The 25,227-nt window shown below is 45.6% G+C and overlaps 1 protein-coding gene across 1 annotated transcript; it reads left to right on the top strand.

Moving 5' to 3' along the window:
- Positions 1–1,930: 1,930 nt before the first annotated feature.
- On the top strand, positions 1,931–24,851 carry PRPF6 (pre-mRNA processing factor 6). The gene is made up of 21 exons (XM_040575820.1): positions 1,931–2,077; positions 2,546–2,714; positions 3,481–3,599; positions 3,773–3,851; positions 4,449–4,625; positions 5,238–5,393; positions 6,092–6,186; positions 6,883–7,039; positions 7,253–7,415; positions 10,128–10,246; positions 10,840–11,058; positions 12,618–12,740; positions 13,279–13,400; positions 14,518–14,656; positions 15,546–15,665; positions 16,844–17,020; positions 17,837–17,970; positions 18,287–18,378; positions 20,428–20,542; positions 22,576–22,702; positions 23,471–24,851. Exons 1-21 carry the CDS (start codon positions 2,007–2,009, stop codon positions 23,621–23,623), a joined length of 2,826 nt encoding a protein of 941 aa, XP_040431754.1. The 5' UTR covers positions 1,931–2,006; the 3' UTR covers positions 23,624–24,851.
- The last annotated feature ends 376 nt before the right edge of the window (positions 24,852–25,227 follow it).

The raw sequence follows: 25,227 nt of genomic DNA, 5'->3' as shown, positions 1-25,227 counted from the left end.
AAAGGGCAGCAGAGGTGGAAAAGGGAGGCCCTGGGGCCTGGTCCAGGCTGGGGGGCTGCTCGTCCCCCATTAACGATAATTGCCACCTCACAGCTCACACGAGCTGCTTTAGGAGCAGCCAGGAGCACGCAGACATCCTCCTGCCGAGCCCTAGCAGGGATCAGAGCCATGAAAAGGCCGAATCCTGCCCCCAAACCCCCCAGGACCACCGGCACCGGCTCTCCCTGCCCCGGGGATTTGTTCCCAATCCAGGCCGGGATCGCCTGGTCGCAGCAGGGCACCGGCGGCTCCCAGCGCGGCCTACACTGCCTGCTGTGCTGATGGCGAGGGCAGAGAGGGGGAATGGAGCCCGTAATTAATTAATTAGCTAGGATCCCAGCTCCTCGCTGCCTGTGCGGGCTGTCGGCCGGGCACGGCGGTGATGGGGAGGGTTTTGCGATCGGGGAGAAACCGGGGGGCGTTCGGAAACTGGGGGGCGTTCTGAAACATGGGGGGCGTTCAGAAATATGGGGGGCATTCGGAAACCTGGGGGGAATTCGGAAACCCGGGGGGCATTCAGAAACCCGGGGGGCATTCAGAAACCAGGGGGGCGTTCAGAAACTGGGGGGGAGTTTGGAAACCTGGGGGGAATTCGGAAACCCAGGGGGAATTTGGAAAGCCGGGGGGAATTCAGAAACCCAGGGGGCATTCAGAAACTGGGGGGGTGTTCAGAAACCCGGGGGGGCATTTGGAAACCTGGGGGGCATTCAGAAACCTGGGGGGTTGCTGGTGCAGGGGGTGCTGGCCGTGAGCCTGGCACGCTCCGTGCACACCCCGCAGTGAGCGTTTGGGGTGAGGGGGGGGAACAACAGGGCCGTGGCTCCTTGCACACGCACACGTGGGGGAAAGCTGTGATGGTGCAGGCTGAATGTGTGAGCAGTGTGAGGATGGGTGTGCTCCACGCACGGGGGTGATATGCATGTGTGTGTGTGTGTGTGCATGGAGTGTGTGTGTGCAGTGTGTGTCCACGTGCAGGGGTGTGAGAGCACGTGGGCAAGTGTACACACATGTACATGCAGGTGGGTGTGCACATGTGCAGTGTGTGTGCATGGAGATGTGTCAGCACGTGTAGTGTGTGCGTGCAGATGTGTGTTAACACGCAGTGTGTGTGCATGCAGATGTGTTAACACACAAAATGTATGCGTACAGACATGCATTAACATGCAGTGTGTGTGCATGGAGATGTGTGTTAACACATGCACTGTGTGCGTGCGGGCGTGCATTAACACGCAGTGTGGGTGCAGGCAGGAGCGTATTAACACTGTGTGCATGCAGATGTGTGTTAGCCTGCAGTGTGTGTGCATGTAGACGTGCATTAACACGCAGTGTGTGTGCATGCAGGAGTGTGCTAACACGGTGTGTGCATGCACACGTGTGCAGCCACGCAGTGTGTGTGCATGCACAAGCGTGTTAACACGGTGTGCACGCCGATGTGCATTTACACATGCAGCGTGTGCGCATGCAGGTGTGTAAACACACGCACGGTGTGCACGCTGATGCGCATTACCACGAGGTGTGCGTGCACGCCGATGTGCATTTACGCGTGCAGTGTGCGCATGCAGGTGTGTAAACACACACACCGTGTGCACACAAATGCGCCCTTACACGCGCAGTGCGTGTGCATGCCCAGCTGTGTTAACACACGCCCTGTGTGCACACCAAGGGGCGTTTACACGCGCAGTGTGCCCACAGACGCGCACTAACACCCGCCGTGCCCCCGTGTGCGCGTGCCCGTGCCCACGCGCGTGCAGGTGCCCGTGCAGGTGCCGTGCGCTGTGCGCATGCGCGCCCGCCCCGCCCCCCCTTCCTCTCGCTCCCCCCTCCCCTCCCGGTCCCGCCGCCGCACCGGGGGGGCCCCGCCCCGCCCCGCCCCGCCCCGCCCCGCCCGGAACCGGAAGTGCCGCGCTGCCCGCCGGGTAACCACACCGCTTCCGCCGCCGCCGCCGCCGTCTCTCCCCGCCGCCGCGATGAACAAGAAGAAGAAGCCGTTCCTGGGCATGCCCGCGCCCCTCGGCTACGTACCGGGGCTGGGCCGCGGGTGAGGCGCTGCACCGGGCCCTGCTCCCACCGGTACCGGGCCCGGTACCCCTCACGGCAGGGCCTGCGGCCTGCCCGGCCTTCAAGCCCGGTGGGGCCGGGGCCTTCCCCCCGCCGGTTGTGGCGCGGCACCGGGACCGGCTGCGTGAGGGGCTGGGACCCCCGGTCATCCCCCCCCGGTCCCCCCGTCCTGCCCCTGCTCCAGCACCGTGCGGCCTCCGGGGCGCCCCTTTCGCTGTGCCCGGCTCGGTACCGGGCAGGGGCAGAGCCGGGAGCTCCACAAACCCCAAGCCCTGCAGGGAAACCACCCCCGGGGGTGTGTGTGTGTGGGGGGGGGGAGCTGCCGGTGTCCTGCCCGCACCGGGGGTGCCGGTGGCGGCGGCTGGGGTCGGTACCGACCCTGGCACCGTGCCCGTGCGGCGGTGGGGCTGCGGCGCCCTCACTCCCTGCCCCGTTTCTGTCACCGCAGGGCCACCGGTTTCACCACCCGCTCCGACATCGGCCCCGCTCGCGACGCCAACGACCCCGTGGATGACCGCCATGCGCCCCCCGGGAAAAGGACGGTCGGGGACCAGATGAAGAAGAACCAGACGGCCGACGACGACGACGAAGACTTGAACGACACCAATTACGACGAGGTGATGGGATGGTGATCGTCCTGGAGATGCTCTTCCCCAAGTGGAAGAGAAGTCCCGTAGCTCCCCGTTCCCCGATTATAAAACCCTCCGTTAGCTGAGGCTTCGGGGCCAGGCTTTCCTGTAGTCTGCCAATCACGCTCCTGTTTTATTTATTTTTTTTACCGAGACTCCGTTAGACGTAATGGCGCAGTGCTCGCAGACTTCTTGTTCTGGCGTTGGTCCAGATGTCGTGGTTTAATTATCCGTACAGAGCACTGAGCGGCTTGGGAAGAAGTCCACAGATAAATTATCAGTTGAAGCGCCCTGTGGGATATATTTTTTTTTTTGTGTTCTCCTGCACAAATGAAATCAAAACTCTTGTGATTTGAGGTGTATTTGTCTTTACGTGGCCTGTGTAGTCTCTGGTGTTTAAATCCCGTTTTGGTTAGTTAAATGTTGCTTTCAGGAGTTAAAAATAAAAGTTGTTCACGGAGGAAAATGCCCATTCTGCACTGGGAACTTGTTTATTGCTTAATAGAAGCAATTTGGAAGCATTTTTGCTTTTGAAATGATTTGGGAAAATAAACACTAGGGGTGGTAGAAGGAAGCTGCTTTTATTTAAGGGCTGTGTTAGTCTGGTGCAAGATTAAGACTCACCTGCTCCGGCCTCTTTGTTTCCCTGGGTGGCAGTGGGCTGTGCTCGGTGCGTAACGGGAGCTTGAAACTGAGCGTTCTCCTTTTCTTTTCTCTCTTTCCCTGCTTTTTTCGTCTCTTTTCAAATTCCTAGTTCAATGGCTATGCTGGGAGCCTGTTCTCAAGCGGTCCCTATGAGAAAGATGACGAGGAAGCAGATGCTATTTATGCAGCTTTGGATAAAAGGATGGATGAACGGAGGAAGGAGAGAAGGTAGGGTTAATCCGACACTGCTGTGGGATATTTCCTAATCCATTTGTATTTCAGAGTTTCCCTCTGGGGAAAATATTTTATGTGCCTTCTGATCAAAAAATCCCATTTTCTGTAATACTTAACGCCTTGCCCGGCGTTACTTTGAGCATAACCTCGGTACTCCTTTCTCAAAGGGAACAACGGGAGAAAGAGGAAATCGAAAAATACCGTATGGAACGACCCAAAATTCAGCAGCAGTTCTCAGACTTGAAAGTAAGGACAAAATGTTGTCAGCGGTGTGACTTTTGTCTCTGCTTTGTGGGAGACGGGCGTCTGATTGCATTTATTTGCTCAAAATCTGTGTGTTATCACACAAATACTTTCTGTTGGGGGGGGGGAAAAAAACGCAAGAGTATAAAGCTGGTAGCTGGTGGTGCAGAAGCTGTTGTAGGATTGAGACGTTCTGTAGTGTAGTGTTCAGCCAGCTACAGTTGCACAGTCAGACAGTATAACTGGATCTGCTGACTAAATCTTCTGTTAAATAAAATGTATCATTTTGGCTATTGTTTAATGATTAGTAATAAAACGGGGCTGCAGTCGCTGAGATTAATCTGCATGTTTGTAGCTCAGGGTTTAAGAACAAAATTGGTTTGGAATCTCAGTCTGGACTAAAACCAACTTCTAATTAAATGCATCTAATTCTCTTCTTACATTGGATTAGGGGAAGGAAAAAAAATCTGATCTTTGACCTCTGAGTCTTTTTTTTTCCTTGAAAGAATTCAAAATGAATTAAATCTGTTAAGGACTGTGAGTAGCTTAAAGGAAGACATTTCTAAAAATAAATGATGATTACAATTCATGTCTGAGTAGCGGAAGCTAGCGGAGGTCACAGAAGAAGAGTGGCTGAGCATTCCAGAAGTTGGCGATGCCAGGAACAAACGGCAGAGGAACCCTCGTTATGAGAAGCTGACTCCTGTACCCGACAGCTTCTTTGCAAAACATTTACAGTCGGGGGAGAATCACACCACTGTTGACCCACGCCAGACGGTGAGTATGGCCTGATGATCTTACTTGCTCTTCTTAAGTAGAGACAAAGGTTAATCTGTGCGTTTGTTAGTGGGATTTGGAAGAAAAATAAAGGTTCTTGACCGAAAATCTTGCTGTAGTTTGCAAGTCCGTCAAAGGAATTGTGGATGTTAAATTCCTGTCGTCGCTGGAATCTTTCAGTGCTTACCCATTGCCAGACAAAGCCTGAGGGTGGACAGGGGAAGTCTGTTTCTTGTGTTAAAAGTGGAAAAAAGTGGTTTTTGCCGTAGTGTTTTTGGATGTAGAATGGTGATAATGAGTTGTCGTGAGCTTAACCAACATCCTTTTCTGTTACACTAATGTCTTGCAGAAATGGAACAGAAAACAAAGTTCGACTTCACCTAGGGGCTTGCTCAGCCCAGGAGCTTGAGTTAAAATTATTTAATTTTCAGTTGACAATAGGTCAAATACATTTGCTTGTTGCTACTGTGGTCATAACGGTTACAGAAGACGCTGACTGGCCCTGAATTGGCACCAAATGCCCATGCGACTATTTTGTAGACATACAGCCTGAATTCTTTTAGAAATCTCAAGAGGTTTTTAGGAATATGTTTCTCTCACTCTTGTTTTTAGCAATTTGGTGGATTGAATACTCCCTATCCAGGGGGCTTGAATACTCCATACCCAGGAGGAATGACGCCAGGCTTAATGACACCTGGGACAGGAGAATTGGATATGAGGAAGATCGGCCAAGCCAGAAACACCCTGATGGATATGAGGCTAAGCCAGGTAAGCACGTTGGAAGGTGGGATCTGTCACAGGTGTACCTGGAGTTGGTGGTGTGCTGCTATTTAAGACCTGGTTTGAGGAAAGTCTTTCATTCTCTTGGGTGTTAGATAGGAGAAATAGCTTAGCTGAGACTAGAAATAATTTTTCACTCCTCCTTTCCCAATCTCATGCTCCCTACGCTAACAATTTATTGAGTAATAACAGTTTGTCATTGGAAGTCTTGGTTGTGATGGGAAGATGAACTGCGCTGTTACACCAGAGGTAGACTTGAGACAGACCATGCTGATAGCTTTGTCAGGGAAGACATTTCTTCAGGATTCTTTCAGGACAGAAAGATGAAAAATACTACTCTCGTGTAGTTGACTTCCATTCCTCTTTATTGATTTTCCCATCCAAATCTGGTTCAAACTAAAACAGATGGGCTTCAGCTGTCCAGGTTGCAAGACCTTGTAGTGGCTGAAAGCCAAGCTGCTTGTTTTCTGGCTTTGCAGCGGTACTAAGTTTTTAACTGTAAAGTCATGTGTTTTAGAAGCGGGGACAAAAGCTAATCAGGAAGGGAGGGGCTTGTCTTTTCCTTCTTCCTCGGTCTTGGTAACAGATAAATGCCTGAAGATTTTTTGAGTAGCAGCAGTGCCTTGTGCAGGCAGGTTGTGGGGCTGTGAGCGGTCATTTCAGTAGTGCTGGCTTCACTTTCCCAGGTGTCAGACTCTGTGAGTGGCCAGACTGTAGTGGATCCCAAAGGATATCTGACAGACCTGAATTCCATGATTCCCACGCACGGAGGTGATATCAAGTAAGTTTAAGGGTTGACTGATTTAGCCCCTTAATAAGGGCTCTGATCCTGCATATAAATGGAAATCTGCCGGAATGGGTGGCTTGTAGCTAATGTTTAGTTTGTAAAAGATGGTAGGTGAGTTCGGGGGATGAATTCTTTTAACATGAGGTCCAATATTCTTTCAACTGATGTGTTTAGCATCTGACCCGCATGAATTAATTGCGGGGCTTGTTTCTGTTCTGTCCCAGGACTGTATGCCAGAGTGATGGTAGTGGGCAGCCGTCTGCCAGCCAGGAAATAATTGTACCTGTGTGGTGCTAATTTAGGCTTGACTGGTCACCTCCGAAGCCATGTGTCATAAAGGATTGCCACGTAACTCAGAACAGTACATGCAAATCTTGATCATAAGACCTGACCTAAATCAATGCTGTGGTTATTAACTTCCAATTGCAAGTGCCTGGCTGTAATTCCTTAAAATATAAATATACAAAAATATATTTAAATATTAAACGAATTCTCACGGCAATATTGTGTGTTAATGTATATTAGTAGGGTTGTTTTGGTAGTACATAGTTTGTTACCAGTCTGGAAATGTTTGAGGTCACAGGTACTGGCATCTGAGTGTGGCTGAGAGGAGCTGACTGTACTGACTGATTCAGGAGGATTGTTTGCTAGCATGCTGACAACTTCTACCTGTCTTTTCCCCTTCATTAGCGATATTAAAAAAGCTCGTTTGCTCCTCAAATCTGTACGAGAGACCAACCCTCATCACCCACCAGCTTGGATAGCGTCAGCCCGACTGGAGGAAGTCACTGGCAAACTGCAGGTGGCTCGGAATCTTATCATGAAAGGAACAGAGATGTGCCCCAAGGTCAGAATTGCTTTGCTTCCCTGCTGGCCCTTGCAGGACAGTAGGAAAATGTGGTGGTTACAAGCAGCAGCATCTGTCTGTCAAGCCTCTAGCAGCTACAGCCTGATACTGCTTCTCTATCTGCAATATTAAAAACACATTTAGCTGACAGCTCTGGTTTTAGGTTCTCACAGTACTTGTTTTGATACAAAGCAAAGCTTTTTTTTCTGACAGAGTGAAGATGTTTGGTTAGAAGCTGCTCGGCTTCAGCCTGGGGATACAGCCAAGGCTGTTGTGGCCCAAGCTGTCCGCCACCTCCCGCAGTCTGTCCGGATCTATATAAGAGCAGCGGAGCTGGAGACAGATATCCGGGCAAAGAAGCGCGTTCTTAGGAAAGGTGAGAGCTTCTGCAGCGCCAGGGAACAAAGTCTTCGAGTCCCTCTGCATTGTCTTGTAAATTGTTCAAGATATGTCCATAATTTTTTTTAAAAATGCTTTTGTTTTTCTCCTCCTTGGTGAAAATACAGTTGTTAATAATGTATGCCTTAACGCTGGAACATGCTGCCGTTGGGTCAGAGTGGAGTGCTTCTAGTATTTGCAAAACAGCCCCCAGCAGAAAGCTGCTCCTGCTGAGCAATTGCAAAGTGACATCTTACTGAAAACAATTCCATCTTGGTCAAGGTTAGAGAGGTAGATGGAAGCAATTCAAAAAAATATGCTCTAAGGGGAAAAGGGTGCTTTAACAATCTTCTTGTGATATGTTTTAAAAAAGATGTCAGACTTATATATGAGTTTTGGCTTGTCTGTAACCTGTTAGGGACCACAGTGATATTTGGTGGAGGAGCTTTAAAGGCCTCGGGGTTCTCATATCATTGAGCCTGGTGAGCCTTGGGATTTGCTTTAGTGTAGCAATTTCTGTGTTCTTGACAAACAGCTTTTCTTTGTGGTGCTTACCCAAAACCTTACATCTTTATTGTATTGAACTTGGAAGTTTCCCTCTTTTGTGGAATTGCCATCTTTTCCCAAACCTGTTCTCTTGTAACAGCAGTTTGTGTTGTCCTGGGCGCAGGTTTTCCTTGCAGGTGCACAGTATGAGTCGATTACTTTGACTGATGTGCCTGTCTCAGTAGAGATTAGATCCTTCACAAGTATTCAACTGTATCAATTACATCTCCTGACTTTAATCTAGACAGGGAAAAGGGTCTGGATTTAATGCGCTTAATCTCTGCGATGCGGTCTGCGGTATTAAATAACTTGGCTTCAAAGGGAGTAAATCGCTTCCTTCTTACTACTGCATGCAAATTGCATATCGGTGTGAAACGGTCTCTTACTGCATGTGACAATGCGTGGATGAAAGGCACTTCAAGACTGCTGGGGTTGAGGTTGTGGGAGTTCAAATATTAATTATTTGGTAGCTTTATTTTCGTTGGCCAAGCAGCGCAGTGTTCTCTGGAGCGTTGCTCCCGCGACACCTTGTTCTCTGCAAGAACAGTAACGGATGCTTAACAGGAAGACACTTTTACATGAGCAGAAGTAGGTTTCTGAGTCCAGCTCAGGTAGGAAGGCGGCAGGTGTGAAAGCAATGACTTGCGCGTTAAGTCCTGAGGCTGTTCATTCGCTTTAAGCATTGTATCTTACTCCAGTTTGTGGAACCACCTACTTAACCTCTGATACAAAGCTGTTAGTGGAGTGGGATATGATTTACCGTGCTGTTTCCACTCCCTGCATGTTAGCAGTCAGCTTCACAGTGCTCCTGTACTACCCGGGGAGCATCAGTAACACGGTGCTTGGAACTGTTTGGCTATATTGTCTTAACACAAGTGGCAGGTTAACCCAGTATTTGCCCAAAAATATAAAAGGCTGACTGCCAGGTAATGTCACTAAAGTGTGATCTTTCATAATGCATTTCTCTCTCCGGTCTGTTGGCTGTGTGCATTTCTGCCGTCCAGCACAATGTCTGGAGTTTTTAAAGCCTCTCTCTGGCTATAGAGACAGCAAGCTGAGTGTTTAAAATACATCTTGAGGTGTAAAAATCGAACGCTCTATCTATGAAAACAGGCTCTGTCTTGCTGAGCGGTGTTTTCAGCTCTTGCACACTGATATTATTCACTTAAAATGCTTCAGAAAAATCTCCTGGTGCTGTAGACTCTAGGAGGAATGGTTAATGCCCAGACGCTCGGTGCACACTACTTGTAAATGCTCTGTGCATTTCTGTAGAGCTCGGATGTGCTCTGAAGTTCATGCTCAGCAGTGTGCCTCAGCCTTTGCAGGAGTGCTTAAAGAAACAGCATTGCCTGGAAGCCTGGCAAGTTCCAAAGTACTTTTAGATGCGTCTTCTCTCCTGTTTGTGTGGTCCTGCAATTATACTTTCATTATTGATAAAGGATGTGTTCAGTCCTCTGCTACTACGTCTCGTTTATGTATAATCACCATGGAGGCAATGAAGCCAATACTACTCCCTGTATGGTTATCTAAGCTGTAGTGACAAAAGGGTTTAGAAAAAAAAAAAATTAGCTTCTCACTAGTAGAAGTAGAAAAAATTAGCTTCTCATTAGTTTTGAAGGTACGCTCATGGGTAAAAATTTCAGAGAAAATAAGGACTTTCTGGTTTTGTCAGACGAGCCCTGTTTGCGAGGCATTTGTCTTAATGCAATTTAATGAGGCATGGAAATCCTAAAGAGTGTGAAATTCTTTATTAGATTAATGTAGACTTAACCCTCATATATTCAAGATTTTATACCAGCCTGGTATGTATGAAGACAATATATTTGGAATGTTTATCAGAACCCAGAAACACTTTGACCATGCTGAGAGTTGAGGCTTTGTTCAGCTAGGTGTTTCACTGAAGAGGAAGCAATTACAGCTTGTAATGAGAAAAGCTCTTGGCTTGCCAAAACCTGTTTCCAATTAAAATTAAGTATTTTTTTTATTTTCTGATTTTAAGTTCTCATCGTTGAAGCAAGAGCTAGTGTAAGTACAATTCCCTCTGTTCTTTCAGGAAATTTCATCTGTAGTAAGACAAGGCCTTTAACGTATCATCTCGGACAACAATATTTCTCTTTGGGGAACTTCTTTATCATGATTTACATAATTGTTTTTGCCTCTCTAGCCCTTGAGCATGTTCCAAATTCAGTGCGTTTGTGGAAGGCAGCTGTGGAGTTAGAAGAACCTGAGGATGCCAGGATCATGCTGAGTCGAGCTGTGGAATGCTGCCCAACTAGTGTTGAAGTAAGTTTAAAAAAAAAAAGGAAAATAAAGCAACCCCCTACGTTCTGTTTTAGGTTAGCAGTAGAGCTTTGACAACAAAAGGCAGGTAAGTGCACTAGTTTTCTACTAGGCATTTTATGAAGGATGTGATGAGTAGAGAACTATTTTTTTTCCCCAGACTTAATTGTCTGGTAGTTATTATATGGCTCATTTTCCTGCGTAATTTTTATATTAGTTATGCCAGTGTACTGCTGTGCCTGCAGTGGCCAATTAGCCATGTTTACATTCATGTTTAGCGCCTTGACAATTGTGAAAACAAGCATATGCGTAGCTTGGGGAATCTAAAACAAAGTTGCTTGTTTCTGAAATGTTGAACCAAAGAGTGTGTGCAGCAGCCTGGCAAACGAAGATGATATCTTGAGATGATTAGGATTTAGCTCTAAGGACAGTCGTAGAGTCTGGTTCTACTATTTCTGCTTTGGTATTCTGCAGCCTGCTTATACTACATGAGGACAATTGCCAACTAGTAGCAAACAGAATGAAGCTGCTTATCTCTTTGGGCTGACAGTCATCTCCTTGTTCTAATCTAAAATGCATCTTTTGTTGCTCTGCAGCTGTGGCTTGCGCTGGCAAGACTGGAGACATATGAGAATGCTCGTAAAGTCCTCAACAAAGCCCGTGAGAATATTCCAACAGATCGTCACATCTGGATTACTGCTGCCAAATTGGAAGAAGCCAATGGAAACACCCAGATGGTGGAGAAAATCATCGACAGAGCCATCACATCTCTTAGGGCTAACGGGGTGGAAATCAACAGAGAGCAGTGGATACAGGTATTGGCTTGGTCTTGGTTAGCGACCCAGGTGAACCCTTCAAGTTCTGTTTTGAAGGCTACTGATGCTAGATACTGTGGGGTTGAGCTATTCTGCACTAGGCTTATTGGTGGAGAGCCCTGTGAAAATACAATAGGTGAGACTAAAACACTGAGGAGGGCCAAGAGCAAATTTAAGCGATACCCTGGGGTGTCATTATGTGTGTCGAGCTGAGGAATACCTGGTTTACTTCTCTTTTGGAAAATAACCAGCTTCAAGCTGAAGCAGCTGCTGCCTCAGGTAGCATGGAGGCCTTAAACCTCCAGGGAATTATTTGTGTATTTTTTGCATATGCCTTTTTTGGCTTAAAGGTACCTGTTTGCCGGCTAAGTCTTTGTCGGGTGTTGTTGTAAGAAGTCGATACAAACATTGTGTATGCAGCAGATAGGAAATACTCAGCTCGTCCTTTATTGGCTCACACTGCCTCCTGAGGCTGCGCAAAGTACTCACGGCTGACTTAGGGAACCATGTTACATGGTAATGTTTACAAAACATGACCTCTGCAGGTTCCTCACACTGTTACACATCATCCTATTTTTGACCTTCTGTACTAGAAAAGCAGCTAGAAGTTGTATGGCTTTTCAGTGTTCTGGTCGCCTTTGAAAGCTGCGGTGCTTGAGTTTCCTGAGTTAGTAAGACACTTCAAAGACTGTTGCCGTTTAAATCGCTTGATGTTCAGGTTAAAATAACTTTTTTCCTCCTGAATATGTACTGTTGCTATATTTAAGCATAAGCCTTCTAAAACAATTTACTACTGATATAATTTACAGTGGGTCAAGGCAGCAAAATGTTCTTGGCACAGTGCTTAAAAGAGTATCGGTAACGAACAAAGTATTTAATATTAAACGGATATCCTTGTTAACATCTAAATGAATTATAACCTTTTTACAATTAAAGGTTAATTTCAACTTCTGTTTTTTTAAAACCCTCTGCATCTGTCTTCTCGAGTTCCTTTTTGGTACTAGAACTGTTCCATTTCTGTTACCTGATCAGAGATCTCTTTAACAAGTTTAAGCAAGTCATGCGAAGCCTTCTGAAAGCTTTGTCAGACACTTTTCTATACGTACTCTAGCGACACAGCCTTTGCAGCTGTAACTTAACAGTGGGTGAGTGTGTATTTAAGAGCAGTTTTTGCTTAGCTCTTTTTCAGACTTAAAAACCAAAGCTGAAAGAAGGTTAGTAGCTTCGATGCTACGATTCGTTCTTCTTGAATTCTTGCATTTTTTAATGCCTGGCCCAACCCAGGGGAAGTCAGCGCAGTGGTAAGAGGAGACCTTACAGCCCGGAGAGGTCACGCGTTGTCACACTTTCTCTCCTTCTCTGATTGATTCTGTGCACAGCTATAGTGCGTTCCTTGTGGGTGTAGTCTCACTGGTGTCAAGATCTGTGTGAGTAATAAGATACTTGTAACGTACAGTGACCTGCAGTGTCCCCGTGTTTGTGCCCGAGGAATTGCTGCTGCAGAATCTAACTTACTGTGCTGATTCTCAAAGTGAGCAGGCTGTTACTCTTGTCTCTAGGATGCTGAGGAATGCGATAAAGCCGGAAGCGTGGCCACGTGCCAGGCAATCATGCGAGCTGTGATTGGGATTGGGATTGAGGAAGAAGATCGGAAACATACCTGGATGGAAGATGCAGACAGTGTATGTCCAGCTGTGATGCTGTTTTTTTCAAACTGGGGGAAATGGAACTGGAACCAGGGAAATTAGGATTTTTTAATCAGTGAAAGCGGGTGTGGTTCACGTGTTACCTGCTTGCATTTGGCCATTAAACATGCACTACAAACTAAATTCTATTTCAGCGTGAGAAATACCCATTTCAGTGACCTTGAGCTGGGTTTACAGCAGTAGGGAAACATGCTAATGTGCTTATAGTTTTTCATGTAAAAAGCAAAGTGTGAATACGAAAGCCTTTGCAAAACCTTGCTAATTTTTCAGGCTGGCCTCTGCGTGTCAGTCCCTCTGGAAGGCCAGTGATGCTTGTGCACTGCTAGAGGGACTCTTAGAAATTCCTCCCTGCTTCCCTTTAAAAAGCTGATAACAACTGCTCTGTTATATAGGGTGACCCAATGCGTATATTACTCACTGAGTTCTGTATTGAATTATGAATTGTGTCATTCTTTCTTGCCCTTGACTTCACTGCAACCCTAAGCTGACTTAATTCCGGTCTGTTTTTCCTTAGTGTGTTGCTCATAACGCTCTGGAGTGTGCCCGAGCAATTTATGCGTATGCCTTGCAAGTTTTCCCAAGCAAGAAGAGTGTGTGGCTGAGAGCAGCGTACTTTGAAAAGAACCATGGAACAAGGTATGTGTACCCTCGTTGTGTGGCTCCTTAATACAGCCTGCTAGACCAGGGAGGTAGAAAAGCTACGAGATCAGCAATAAAGTGTACTGTTCCACAAACGGCGTGAGTTCAGCTGGTGAAAACTCAACGGCATTGTTTGCTGGTGTGACCTTCTTTGTTGAGGTTGTGGTCAGAGAATCTTTATTTCCTTTGTAAGATCATAAAAAGTTCTCTGACAAATGGGATTACTTAGTGAAAATAGCTATGAATGGGTAAGGGATAATCATCTTGGGGAAGGCATTTCTAGAAAAAATTGGGAATACAGAATGACAAGTCACCTAGAAATACAGCATGTGTTTCATTTAATGTTTGTAGATAAATAAATTACTTTAACACCGGGTCTGAGCGTCTCTGGCATGTTCTGATTAATCGTACTACGAATGTGTATCAGAATCTGAACTAAGATTGGCATTATACTGTCACAGCCTGGGCCTCTTATTTTGATTATTCATAAAGTACTACACATTTGAACCTTTTTTGCCCAAAGTTTATAATAAAACAGTCTATATAATAGACCACTTACAGATGTGGAGTTAGTCTTATTAAAGCTTATTGTGTGGAAGTGACTGCAGATGCTGAGTTCTACATCATTCAAGGCTTTTTTTGGATCGAGTATGTCTTTGCTTTTGATGTTGTTCTCCCATGTTTTCCCAGTGGTGGCTTGCTTTTAAGCCCCTTATTCTACCTGAAGTCCATTTTCTAGAGGAGGAAAAAATAATCAATAAGATCAAGCCAGCTTCATGTAATAATTCTGAAAAACTTCCTGTCTTGGTTTCTGCTAAGGTTTGTTTAGAAGACTGGCTCTTTCCGAGACAAATGAGCTGTTTATGCACAGAGTCTTTCCGCAAAAGCTATCAAACAAAGATGTCTGAACAATGAGCCGTTTGTGGAGTGCTGATTTCAGAACCCTTGTGAAAAAAGACCTCACCCTTTCCTTGTTAATGAAACAACTTATCAAGGTTTACAATGTTGGACTTTGCAACAATATTTATAGCATTGAGTGATAGTGGAAATGGTGTGTGAGAGCTCGCCTCTGGCAATATTTCGAGTGATTGTAACTTGCTCTTTCTTGTCTCAGAGAATCCTTGGAGGCTCTTTTGCAGAGAGCTGTTGCTCACTGTCCCAAAGCAGAAGTGCTCTGGCTCATGGGTGCCAAGTCGAAGTGGCTGGCAGGAGATGTGCCAGCAGCCAGAAGCATTCTGGCCCTGGCTTTCCAGGTGGGTATGTTACACATGTGTGAGGGTGTTCAGTGTGACCGCTAAAGAAAACAGAGTAGGCTTTTTCTGTTAACACTCACCTGATTTCTGCTGTCCCTCAATATGAGGGGTCTTGCACTGTTGTTTGATAGTTTTACATGGCAAAAACGTCCTCCTGTAAGATAGCAGCAAGCTGGAAAACAGACAGTATTACTGCTCGTCAAAAAGGGTAGTGGTCTGCCCTAATTAATGAGGTTGCTCTATGAATTATGGCTTCGAGCAAACCCACTAATCCACAGCACAATGAAGGGAATCATCCACTGGATGCTGGAAGATGGGCAGAGTGGTACGCTGGGAATGAGGCCTCAAAAGCCAAGTGACAGTAAAAAAAAAAAAATTAAAAAAACCAGCTTCTGAGCAGGGAGATAGAAGTGAGTTACTTCCTAGACTTGTTCTTGGCACTTTTTGTTAATATCCTGAAGACTTCTTGACGTGGTTGTCACTGAGATGACTTGAATTGGAGGAGTGTTGTTCACAGATCTCAGCTGAGAATCTGAGCTCCAGCTTTTTTGTTCACGGATAATGAAGTGAGGGTCTCACTGTGACAGACCCTGTGATTTCTTCCAGTATTTTAACTGGAAGTTCAGAAGATCAAGCATTAATGGTTTTCAACAACTGAGAAGTATCCAACTTCTCAACTGGCATATATCTTTGTGTTGTGCATCTGTTTTGTAGAATTTCTGTAAACTTCAAAGGTCAAGGAAGACTGGGAGGAGCTTGAACTGAAAAAAAAAATATCCTAGTGTGGATTGACAAAGCTCTGATTTCAATTTTAATCTGGATCAAATGAAGGATTAAATCTGCTGTTTATTCACTGTATGCATTTGTCTGTCATTTTATGTTCTTGCAGGCCAACCCCAACAGCGAGGAGATCTGGCTGGCTGCCGTGAAGCTCGAGTCAGAAAACAATGAATATGAAAGAGCAAGGAGGCTGCTGGCAAAAGCTCGCAGCAGTGCCCCCACGGCAAGGGTAAGGATGTGTGAAGGGTGGAGAGACTGAGGCTTCTCGTGCTCATGGGGGAGTTGAGTCGGAAGGAGAAGTTCCTTTAGTTCTGTGGCCTTAGTGATTGACCAGATGGCTCCCTGCCATTGCCTTTTGCAGGCACTGTAGCGCTTCTCCAGCGAATTGCGACACAAAATCGGGGCATGATGGGAAAAAAGGCTAGGATCAAGTGAAGGGTTTCAGTTTTTTCTACACAAATGGCAAAAGTCAGGAAATTCCCAGTTTACAGCTGTTTGTATAATGTTCCTGTTGCATAAAAGCCTCTCTTGGAAAAGAGAGAGAAAATACTTTCACAGAAGACTCACTTATGCTTGCAGTGCTAAAGACAGCACCAGTCAAGTTTGTTTAAAGTTACACACTTGGGTTTATCTCTACGCTTACTTCTGGTATGATAAACTTTGTCAGTTTTTAGCTGTGTGTACAGAACCATTTTAATTTTTCCAAGTAAGAGAAAAGATGGGGTTTGTTATGTGGAAAATGAGATTCCCCTTGCCCCCGATTTGTACTTCATTCTTGATCTTTTAGACTGGCCTCTTCCTTCTTTGTCGGTCAGGGAGCTTCTGTCCAGCTGGAGTTTGAAACTCTTGCGGCAGACTTGATGCCTCTTTTGCAAAGTCATGGGGGGAGTTTGGGAATTGGGAGGACAGGGATTAAAGAGCAGCTAAATGGCCTTCAGTCTGCAATGTATTTCTAACAGCTGTAAGCAAAAAGGAAGGTGTTCGGGGGCAGAAAAGCACACCTACCAGTGTGTAATTAGCAGGACAGCACTTGCAGCTTAAAGCCATAACTAGGAATAGGCGCTCTTGGTAGCTTGGGTGTGAGGAGATCGTTCTGTGCAGATGAAGCAGGCTCAAATTTATTATTGGTTGTGCTCCTGAAGCTGTGCTCTGTCAGCTTTCTGCTAATTGTTGAGGAAGAGGTTGATCGCTGTCCCAATTCCTTTAATACTTGTGTTTTACCTTTCTCATTGCTATCTTTCCTGAAACTTAACCCTGACTTTTTTTTACTCCAAACTGTAGCTAGTGAATAACATGCTAATGAATGTATGAATGTGGGAACCCACTGCGTTGACAGAATAATATTGTTGACAGAGTAATGCTTCTTCAATGGCTGCTAGTGATAAATGGCTATGCTTTTTTTCTCAGGTCTTCATGAAGTCTGTGAAGTTAGAATGGGTGCTCGGAAACATTGCTGCAGCCCAGGAGCTCTGTGAGGAAGCCCTGAAGCACTACGAGGACTTCCCCAAACTGTGGATGATGAAAGGACAAATTGAGGAGCAAAAGGAGCTGGTAGAGAAAGCACGGGAGGCTTATAATCAAGGGGTAAGATGTATGTTATTGCAAGTTTGCTTTGTGCTTCTGGCACGGACAGATGTCTGTCCCTCCACTTGGATTTGGAGGTTAAATGAAGAGGTGACTTCTGTTCTCTCCCTGTTATTGGTTAAAACAGTAACAGAAAAATACTAGGATCTTGAACGAAGCGGCAAAAATGTCTTACTCAGTATCCATGTTCACTTTCTAGCTTGAGAGAATTTGCTGTATGCTTGACTACTCACTAGGATGAAAAAAGTCATTGTACAATAATTCTGAGACCTGTAAGGACTAACAGTAGAACTCCTAATAGAAAAGCTTGCTAATGAGCTTAGATACACACTGTAAAAGGAGATGGTCTGCAGAGCACTTGTCTCTTTTAAATAGTAATTGGTGTCCTTGTGTATGAACACTCCTGAAACTTATCAGCCATGAAAGTAATGTGGAAGCAAGTTAATGACTTCCCAGGCTTCAAAGGCAGTGTGTTTCCTGCATACTCTGTGATTTGGGTATGGATTAGAGCCCTCCATCTCCAGACAGCACAAATTGTAGGTGTGCTGTTAAGGGAGGTGTATTCTTTCTTTTCTCGTGCTACTGGGATAGCTCAGTCAGAACTGATGTGCTGTTATCTGGCTGTTTTAGATATAGGAGAAACTAATTTCTGTACTGTTCACTGCTGTAAGATTAACTAGAAGAAATTTGAGTGATGTACTCAGCTTTATTTCACTTCCGAAATCCCCAGGAGGATGTAAGGAAGGAAGTCGATTTCTATAGGGATTATAATATGTTTTCAAATGTACATAATATGCTTTTTGTTATTTTAAACAGTTGAAAAAGTGTCCCCATTCCATACCCCTGTGGCTTTTGCTGTCGAGGCTGGAAGAGAAGGTGGGGCAGTTGACCAGAGCAAGAGCCATCTTGGAAAAGTCTCGCCTAAAGAATCCAAAGAATCCAGATCTCTGGTGAGTTGTAGCCCAAATTCCCTTCACGTCCACACAAGGCCAATACATGCTTCAGGATGGCTATTTTACATCTCAGCCAGGGGGTCTTTTGTTTCTATTATAGTCATTTTCTCATATAACTTTTAACCTAGGCCATTACAAAATAAAGGTTACATTTGTTTTTAAATGGAGAGGAATGGGAAGATGTCAGTCACCCGTATGTATTTAAAATATGGGCAAATGTTTGTAATTTCTTGTAACTTCCACGTGATTTGCTGTTGGTTTCCATGCAGTGAATGTTTTCATAAATACCATCACTGGGTCTCTTCCTTACCAGGTTAGAGTCTGTGCGACTGGAGTACAGAGCTGGGCTAAAGAATATTGCAAATACTCTGATGGCCAAGGCATTGCAAGAATGCCCCAATTCAGGTGAGATGGATCTCATTTTTATCTTAAACACAGCTATATTTGCTTGGAAAAAGATAAGCCTTTATCAGCTAAGATGTCCTTTTTGGCCGTGTTTCAAAATACCGCATTGCGGAGAGGTGTCGGTCGTCCTTCTGCAAATGTTGAGGGTTTCTGTGAGTAATCCTGGTTACTTTCTGGTGTCTCACACCGGAGAGGCCATGGGTTGGTGTTCATGTCTTGGGGTCTGTGGTCCACAGCTTGTTCGCAGCTTTCCTGGTAAAGCATCTTGGGTGGCTTTTCTCTGAAGCTGGTAAAAAATCTGCCAGGGTTTAAAGTTGAAGAAGGACTCGAGGGTTTGCAGTTAGGGAGTTCAGTGGAAAGAGGATGGGTTTTTCCCTGTCTCATTGGAGTGTAGCTGGCCATAGGAGACTTCTGTTGGTGGTTTGCCCGCACTGGTTTCACTACTAGACAGGCCTGTGCTTAATAACATGCACTGACAGCAACTTCAGTCAGTCGTGATTAGGGGATCATGTACCATAAATGTTTAGTCCTGCTTTTTCATTATTTTAACGTATTTAAGGAAGGGCAGATAGGTCATATAACGTAAGTCAGATGGTTCTAACTAGCAGTGGAAGCATTCGCCTCTTGGGATGGGAGGCGAAAGTGCAGAATGCTTCCCTGTTTTTTGGCAGAATTAGGCAGAAGGCTTAATCATCTAAACATGTTGACATCTTTGGAGAGAAGATGTCACGTAAGTACGAAAAGTAGTAGCCTACCACAGGGCAAGCCTTTTTTGTTTGCCTTCAGGCTTGGTTTTGGAAGGTGTTTAATTGGCGGCGGCAGAAGCCCCAGTGAAATAATGGGAATTAAGTGGCTTTTATGACATGATAAACTCATTGCAAGCTGCTCGCTGTGCGAGTGGGTCAATAAAGCTACCACACAAGCCCCACTTTGTTTTGTGAATGACCTAACGCTTAATGTGTGTTTGCCACCACAGGCTTTTTTACAGAATCTGCCTGTTGCTATGGAAATAGGCAGCAGGGTCTCAGGTTTTGTTTAAATAAAATAGCTTCCAACCCTCATCTTAAAACTCTACAAACAAAAAAAAAGCCTGCAGGAATTAGTTCATTGGACACCTACAGTCATGTAAACCAGAGACCTGTGTCCATCAGTTGCTGAATTAGTTACTGTTCCTTACAGCTGATGGCACAAAGAAGGAAACCGAAATACAGTGGTGTTTGTGTCCTCAGCAGGCCTGAAAATAGAGACCCATAAAATAGGGTTTGACCCTATATACAAAGAGGAAATAGGCAAGAAGGGAAGAGTTCTGCTCCGGTCTGTCATTGCAGTCATCAAAGTTTGTATAAATTTCCGTGGTGCAGTTTATGGGAAGTGAGAGCACTTTGATAGAGTCCTGGCAGACACGAGCTTTCAGGCTTTGCTTTGAAGCGATCAGCAGGTATGGTTGGCTGACGTGAGAAACTGAAGATTTCATGCTCCTCTGAGCACGTTTCCTTTCTTGCTTTTGGCAGTGAAAGGATCTAGGGGATTAAACCCAGCTTTCCTGGGCCTGCTATGTCCTTCATCGTAGGTGCGGGGAGCCAGCAGCAATAAGGCTGTGGCGCTCCTTGGCACCCTTGGAACTGCTTCCAAGTGGTTCACTTCTGGGACTTCTGCTGCTGAAGCTACCTGTTGAGACAAATGGAAGTCTTTCACTTGGTTACTGCTGAGTTGCCCTCCGCCATTGCACTGCTTCCAGTGTCTCGTCGGAAAGGCACGAGCTCTGGTCCCGTGCACACCAGCATAGGGAGTGTGGAAGCTGCAGTTGGGTTATGGTACAGAAACAATTTAGAACGGAAGGTCCAGTGTGGTACAATCCGTAACTGAATTTCAGAGTACTGAAGGAAATTTGCGTGCTGGAAGAGTGATTTGAGGTGGGGTGGAGGCATGGGGATAACTTCCAGCGTGGGGGGCAGGAGTGCCGCTCGCTTTGGAGAGCGCTGGCCTGCTGGCAGGATGGGGAGGGTTAGTCTGAAATACCACTAAATCTTCCTACTTGACTTAATTAAGGAATCCTGTGGTCAGAGGCAATTTTCCTTGAAGCGCGACCGCAACGAAAGACCAAGAGTGTGGATGCTCTGAAGAAGTGTGAACACGACCCACATGTCCTGTTGGCTGTGGCCAAGTGAGTTCCTGTGCTTCATGTAGTAAAAAAAAATACGCATTTTTGCGTGTGGCTGCGTCCGTGATGAAACACTGCACTTGAGCGTGACCACATGATGCTGGCTGCAGCAGTTCTAATAAGCCTCAAAGCAAGTAACAGCTCTCAAGCTGTCTCCTAGTAACTGTGCAAATCTCCTGCTCTGCCTTGATTCAAAACAGGGGATGTCAGCCTGCCCTCCAGCTGTTCTGGTGGGTCTGGGGCTGCAGCACGGATAGTGATACATTCACGCTGAGTCCTTTCTCAGTGCTGGGTTTTGGCAGTCTGAAAACTGCATCTTTGTTTCCCCTTAAGTGGAGTTTTAGCGTGTTTTCAGATGAGCTAGGCTTCCACTAGGTTTTACAGGGTGTGTTCTAAGTATTTTTGAAAATACGGACAATTTTTGCAGGTGGTTCTTTGCTTTTTATGTGGCTGTGTTCTTCATATTTTCTCTCTATCCTAGATTGTGTCGGATTTTTTTTAATCTTGAGCTAGACTGTGCTGTTTTAGTCTTCTCCCTTCCTGAATTTCTGCTATGTCAGTTTTTCTTTCAGTTGTGGCCCTTCCTGGAATGCAGACTACAAGTCGCTCTGTAGTTTGCTTCTCTGGAACAGGAAGATAATCCACTAGGAATTGTCTTCTTTTCTAAATCAAGTTGTAAGGCTTCCAGTGATGGAAAACTATTATTAGAATTGACTCACCATATCCCTTCTGATCTGATGTGTAGATGTGTAGATGATGTGTAGTACTACAGCAGTAGCGATTGGAGCAAACTTGCTTTTCTTCCTTTGTGAAGACCAGAAGAGGTTAATGCAGGAAGCACGTTGCCCAAACAGTTGCCCAATTCTTTCACAACTCTTTTTTATAGGCCAAAGAAAACTGTAGGATACACTCCAGTGACTGCAACACTGGCTTCTGCCAGATAACAGCTGCCTTGTTCTGCTTTAGGAGCAAGTGAGGAAAAACGTTAACTTTTGCTTTACTGAAGCTGCTTCCAGGCCCCTTCTGGTACAACCTCAGGCAGTTTAGCAGCTAATCCCAACACAAACAGCTTCCACCTCCCATCACGACTTGCATGTAGGTACGGTAATGCCACGGCCTGCCGCACATTTGTGGAAAACTTTAAATGTTGCTGAAAAAGGCCCCTACCTGCAGGTGTTTAGCCTCTGCTGTCGTTGTTCGTGCTCTTTTAAATCGCAGTTTATTTAACACGGAACAATCAAGAGTATTATAGGGCTTAAAAACAATCACATAAGCTGTATAATTTTATGGCTGGCTAAGCTCTTTATGAGGGATGGCTGTTTGATTTGATAAGGACCTGACTAGCTCAAATGAACTCTTTAATGCAAAGGAATGAAACCAATAGACTATTGATTCAGCTGGTTAATTACCGGGGAGAAATTTAAGAATTCACAAGTACCTTTTTGAAATGGCAGCAGTCAGGCTGAGTGCCAGGCTGGGATTTGAGTGTGGGACGTTGCACGCTCGCCTTTCCTCGTAAAGTGGAGGTGGAAGGAGCAAGATTAGTGTACCTGAGCCTGTGACCGCATATGGTAATGACTCCTGTGCATATAATTTGTAACTGTTAAGACGTTAATTGCTGGATGCTAAAATGAACTTGAAATACTGAAAAACTGGGGGAGGGAAAATAGATGGAGGTATGTGATCCTGTCCCTTTGTACGCTACGTCTGGAACAGCAAAATTAAGCAAATGAGTTAGCAAAGATAGAACTCAGAGTAATCCTTCCCTTCTCCGAGAGCCTGTCTCTTCCTTTAATTGGGACTGTCTTTACCTGTTACAGTGTGTGGGGAGTAAGGAGGAAGCAGTGGATGTTCTTTCCAGTCCTCTCATGCCTCTTCCTTTCCCGGGGCAAGTGCAGGTTGCAGATGACTGCGAAACCTGGTGTTTCCTTCTTGGGAGAACAAGGAAATATCTGTAGAGCCTTTAAGTTGGAGTGCTTGCAGATTGCTGTGTTCCTCTGAAGAGCTTCTCTCTTCCCTTCTGCTTTTCTCAACAGGTTATTCTGGAGCGAGCGTAAAATAACCAAGGCCCGAGAGTGGTTCCACCGAACAGTGAAGATAGATTCTGACCTGGGAGACGCCTGGGCTTTCTTTTACAAATTTGAGCTTCAGCATGGCACAGAGGTGAGCGTGCACCTGGGAGTAGGGGAAGGCAGCAGGAATCCCTTGCTGGTGGTGGTTACTTTGGCCTGGGAACTGCTGCAGCACTGGGCCACGCACACCGCTGCTGCTCCCTGTCTGGCCTCCAGATGAGGAGGCTAAGGCTGTCACGCCTGGTCTTGAGTGAGCATGAACAGGCATGTGTGGTGCTTTTTAAAAGACACCGTCATTAGCAGAGCTGTCTTTCAGGTTGCTTTGACATCCACAGTCATGCTGGTTCGTGCAAAAAAGCTCTGAAATCAATCTTGCTTCTGTAAAAACGCAAGCTTCCTTGGAGATTTTCCTGTAATCGTGGTGCTGGATGTGTGTAACTCGTCCCATGTCTGCACAAGTGTCAAGTGCAGGTTGCACGTGGACACAGCTGTAGGAACAATCTGTTCTAATCTCTTACGGTGGATTTTACTGCCTGGTATCACTGAAGTGATGGGAGTGTTTATCTTCTGACTTCAGAGAGACCTCTCACTTGACCTGTCTCATGCAGGTGGTAACACAAAGGAAGTTTCTGCTGCAATTTCTTTGGTGTATCCAAAAGTTGCTTGACTGTAATTAGGCCAGTTTGTTCAGCAAGGCAGGAGAATTTTAACCCAGGCTTCCAAACTGCCTTTAAGGGAGGTGGGGGGAAAGCTTTGGATGAATGTTTGAATTAGGGAGGGGACTTAAATTTTTCTCTCTCCGCTGGAACTAAACGAGGGCATTCAGAGATTTGCAAACTGTTGTTTCTCTTCCTCATAGGAACAACAAGAAGAGGTAAGGAAGCGCTGCGAGAATGCTGAACCCCGCCACGGAGAGCTCTGGTGTGATGTCTCCAAGGACATAGCAAACTGGCAGAAGAAGATCGGAGAGATTCTTGTGCTTGTGGCAGCCAAGCTTAAAAACACCTTCTAGAGTGCGCTGGCTTCAGCTGGATCAGTCATCTCTGCAGGACCTGCCTGCTTACCTGCTTTCAGTTCGTTTGCCCGTAGAGTGGCAGATTTCAGAGGACAGGAGATGGGTGGCAATATGACAGATCTTTCTTCCAAAAAGCAAAGCTGGGTCCTCCTCCTTTTCCTGGTGATAGTGCTCTTGGCTCACACAATGCGGCAATCAGCTTCTGCAGCACAAGTGCATCTAATTCCCCTTTGAATGTTGCTGCTGGTGTAATTGTAGGGGAGCTGAGCAGTTTTGTGAGGCTGTGTTGGCATTTTCATTTTGATGCCTGCATCCCCTCTGTAAATACAAGCCTTAATCAGCGCTTGTATGGTTTCTGATGTTAGCCGTTGCTCTGGATTCCTCTGCAGCATGAAGCGCCCGTCCTGTCCTTGTCCTCCTTTGTGCAGTTTCTTTGGTGTTTGGCCCACCTGATGCAGTTTCTTTGCCAGCATCTGTTGTGTTGCTGTTTTTGAATATCCTCAGAGGAGATGGGTAGGGCTCTGCTGGGGGGGAGCTGGACAGCTGAGGGGAATGGGTGGGGTGAGCCTTTTTAAAAAAAAAAAATAATAATAATAAAATAAAATCTTTTTTTGGCCAAAGGTCTGGTCTAACTTCATCTCCTCTGCAAGCAAGCTGCGACACAACTCGAGTACTCCTCAAACCTGAGCAGATGGAGCATTTTGTGAAATTCCAGAGCATATTTTTAGAGACTTTCCTTAATTTTTTAAATGTACATAGTATAACCTTATTCTTCTAGGTGTCCGATTGCGTTAAGCACAGTGGTATTTTAAAGTAATAAGGCAAAAGCCAGCAATCCCTGAAGGCCCTTTTAAAGGAATAACCTTTTGTCAGAGCCATCAAGAGACTGTGCACTTAGTGGCAACTGCTTTTTCGTTGTGGGTGTTTGGGATGGCCATCTTCAAGTGCAGATGGCAAAGAGCAGGTTAATTAGAGTGAGATCTTCGTGTTTGGGACCCTTTGAAAGTTGTCTTCAATTTTCCATACTTGCAATCTGTATTATTTTGACTTAACGAACCTGGCTGACTTGTGATCATTCATGGAACCGAAACGTATAATGTCTGATGTATTAGGATATAGAAGTATTCAGATCTGTGTATGTGCATTATGTAATGTATTTAGCTAGAGAAAAAAAAACTTATTTGTCTGGAAAATATGTATAAAACATGGCTTGTGTTTTGTTTCCTTAAGTTCTCTTTGAATGTGGTCTCGCCTTTGTACTCTGACTGGGAAGAGTGGCTCTGATAGCAGAAACCTTTGAACTTGCCAGGCTCTCACCGCTCTGGGAACATTTCTGCCAGGGGTGGTTACACCAAGTTGTGCCGCATCCTTCTGCCAAAAGCAACAGTGCACATGAAAAGTCTGCGTTTTAACGCTGAAGCAGAAATGTTTGGCCTTGAAGCAAAAGCCTATCTTTTGGATTTATAATAGAAATCTTGTGAACTCTTGTGCTTTCTCTTGAGTAGCTGATGAAAATGCGTGAAGCTGCATTTTCATTAAGAAGGGTGTAGATCGTGGATGGCCCGTGGGCTTGTAGTTTCCCAAAGGTGAGTGAGAGATGT

Source organism: Cygnus olor, chromosome 16 (assembly GCF_009769625.2).
Source record: "Cygnus olor isolate bCygOlo1 chromosome 16, bCygOlo1.pri.v2, whole genome shotgun sequence".
Lineage (NCBI taxonomy): Eukaryota > Metazoa > Chordata > Aves > Anseriformes > Anatidae > Cygnus > Cygnus olor.
The sequence above is the reverse complement of the archived record's forward strand: the minus strand, read 5'-3'. Positions and strand labels throughout refer to the sequence as shown.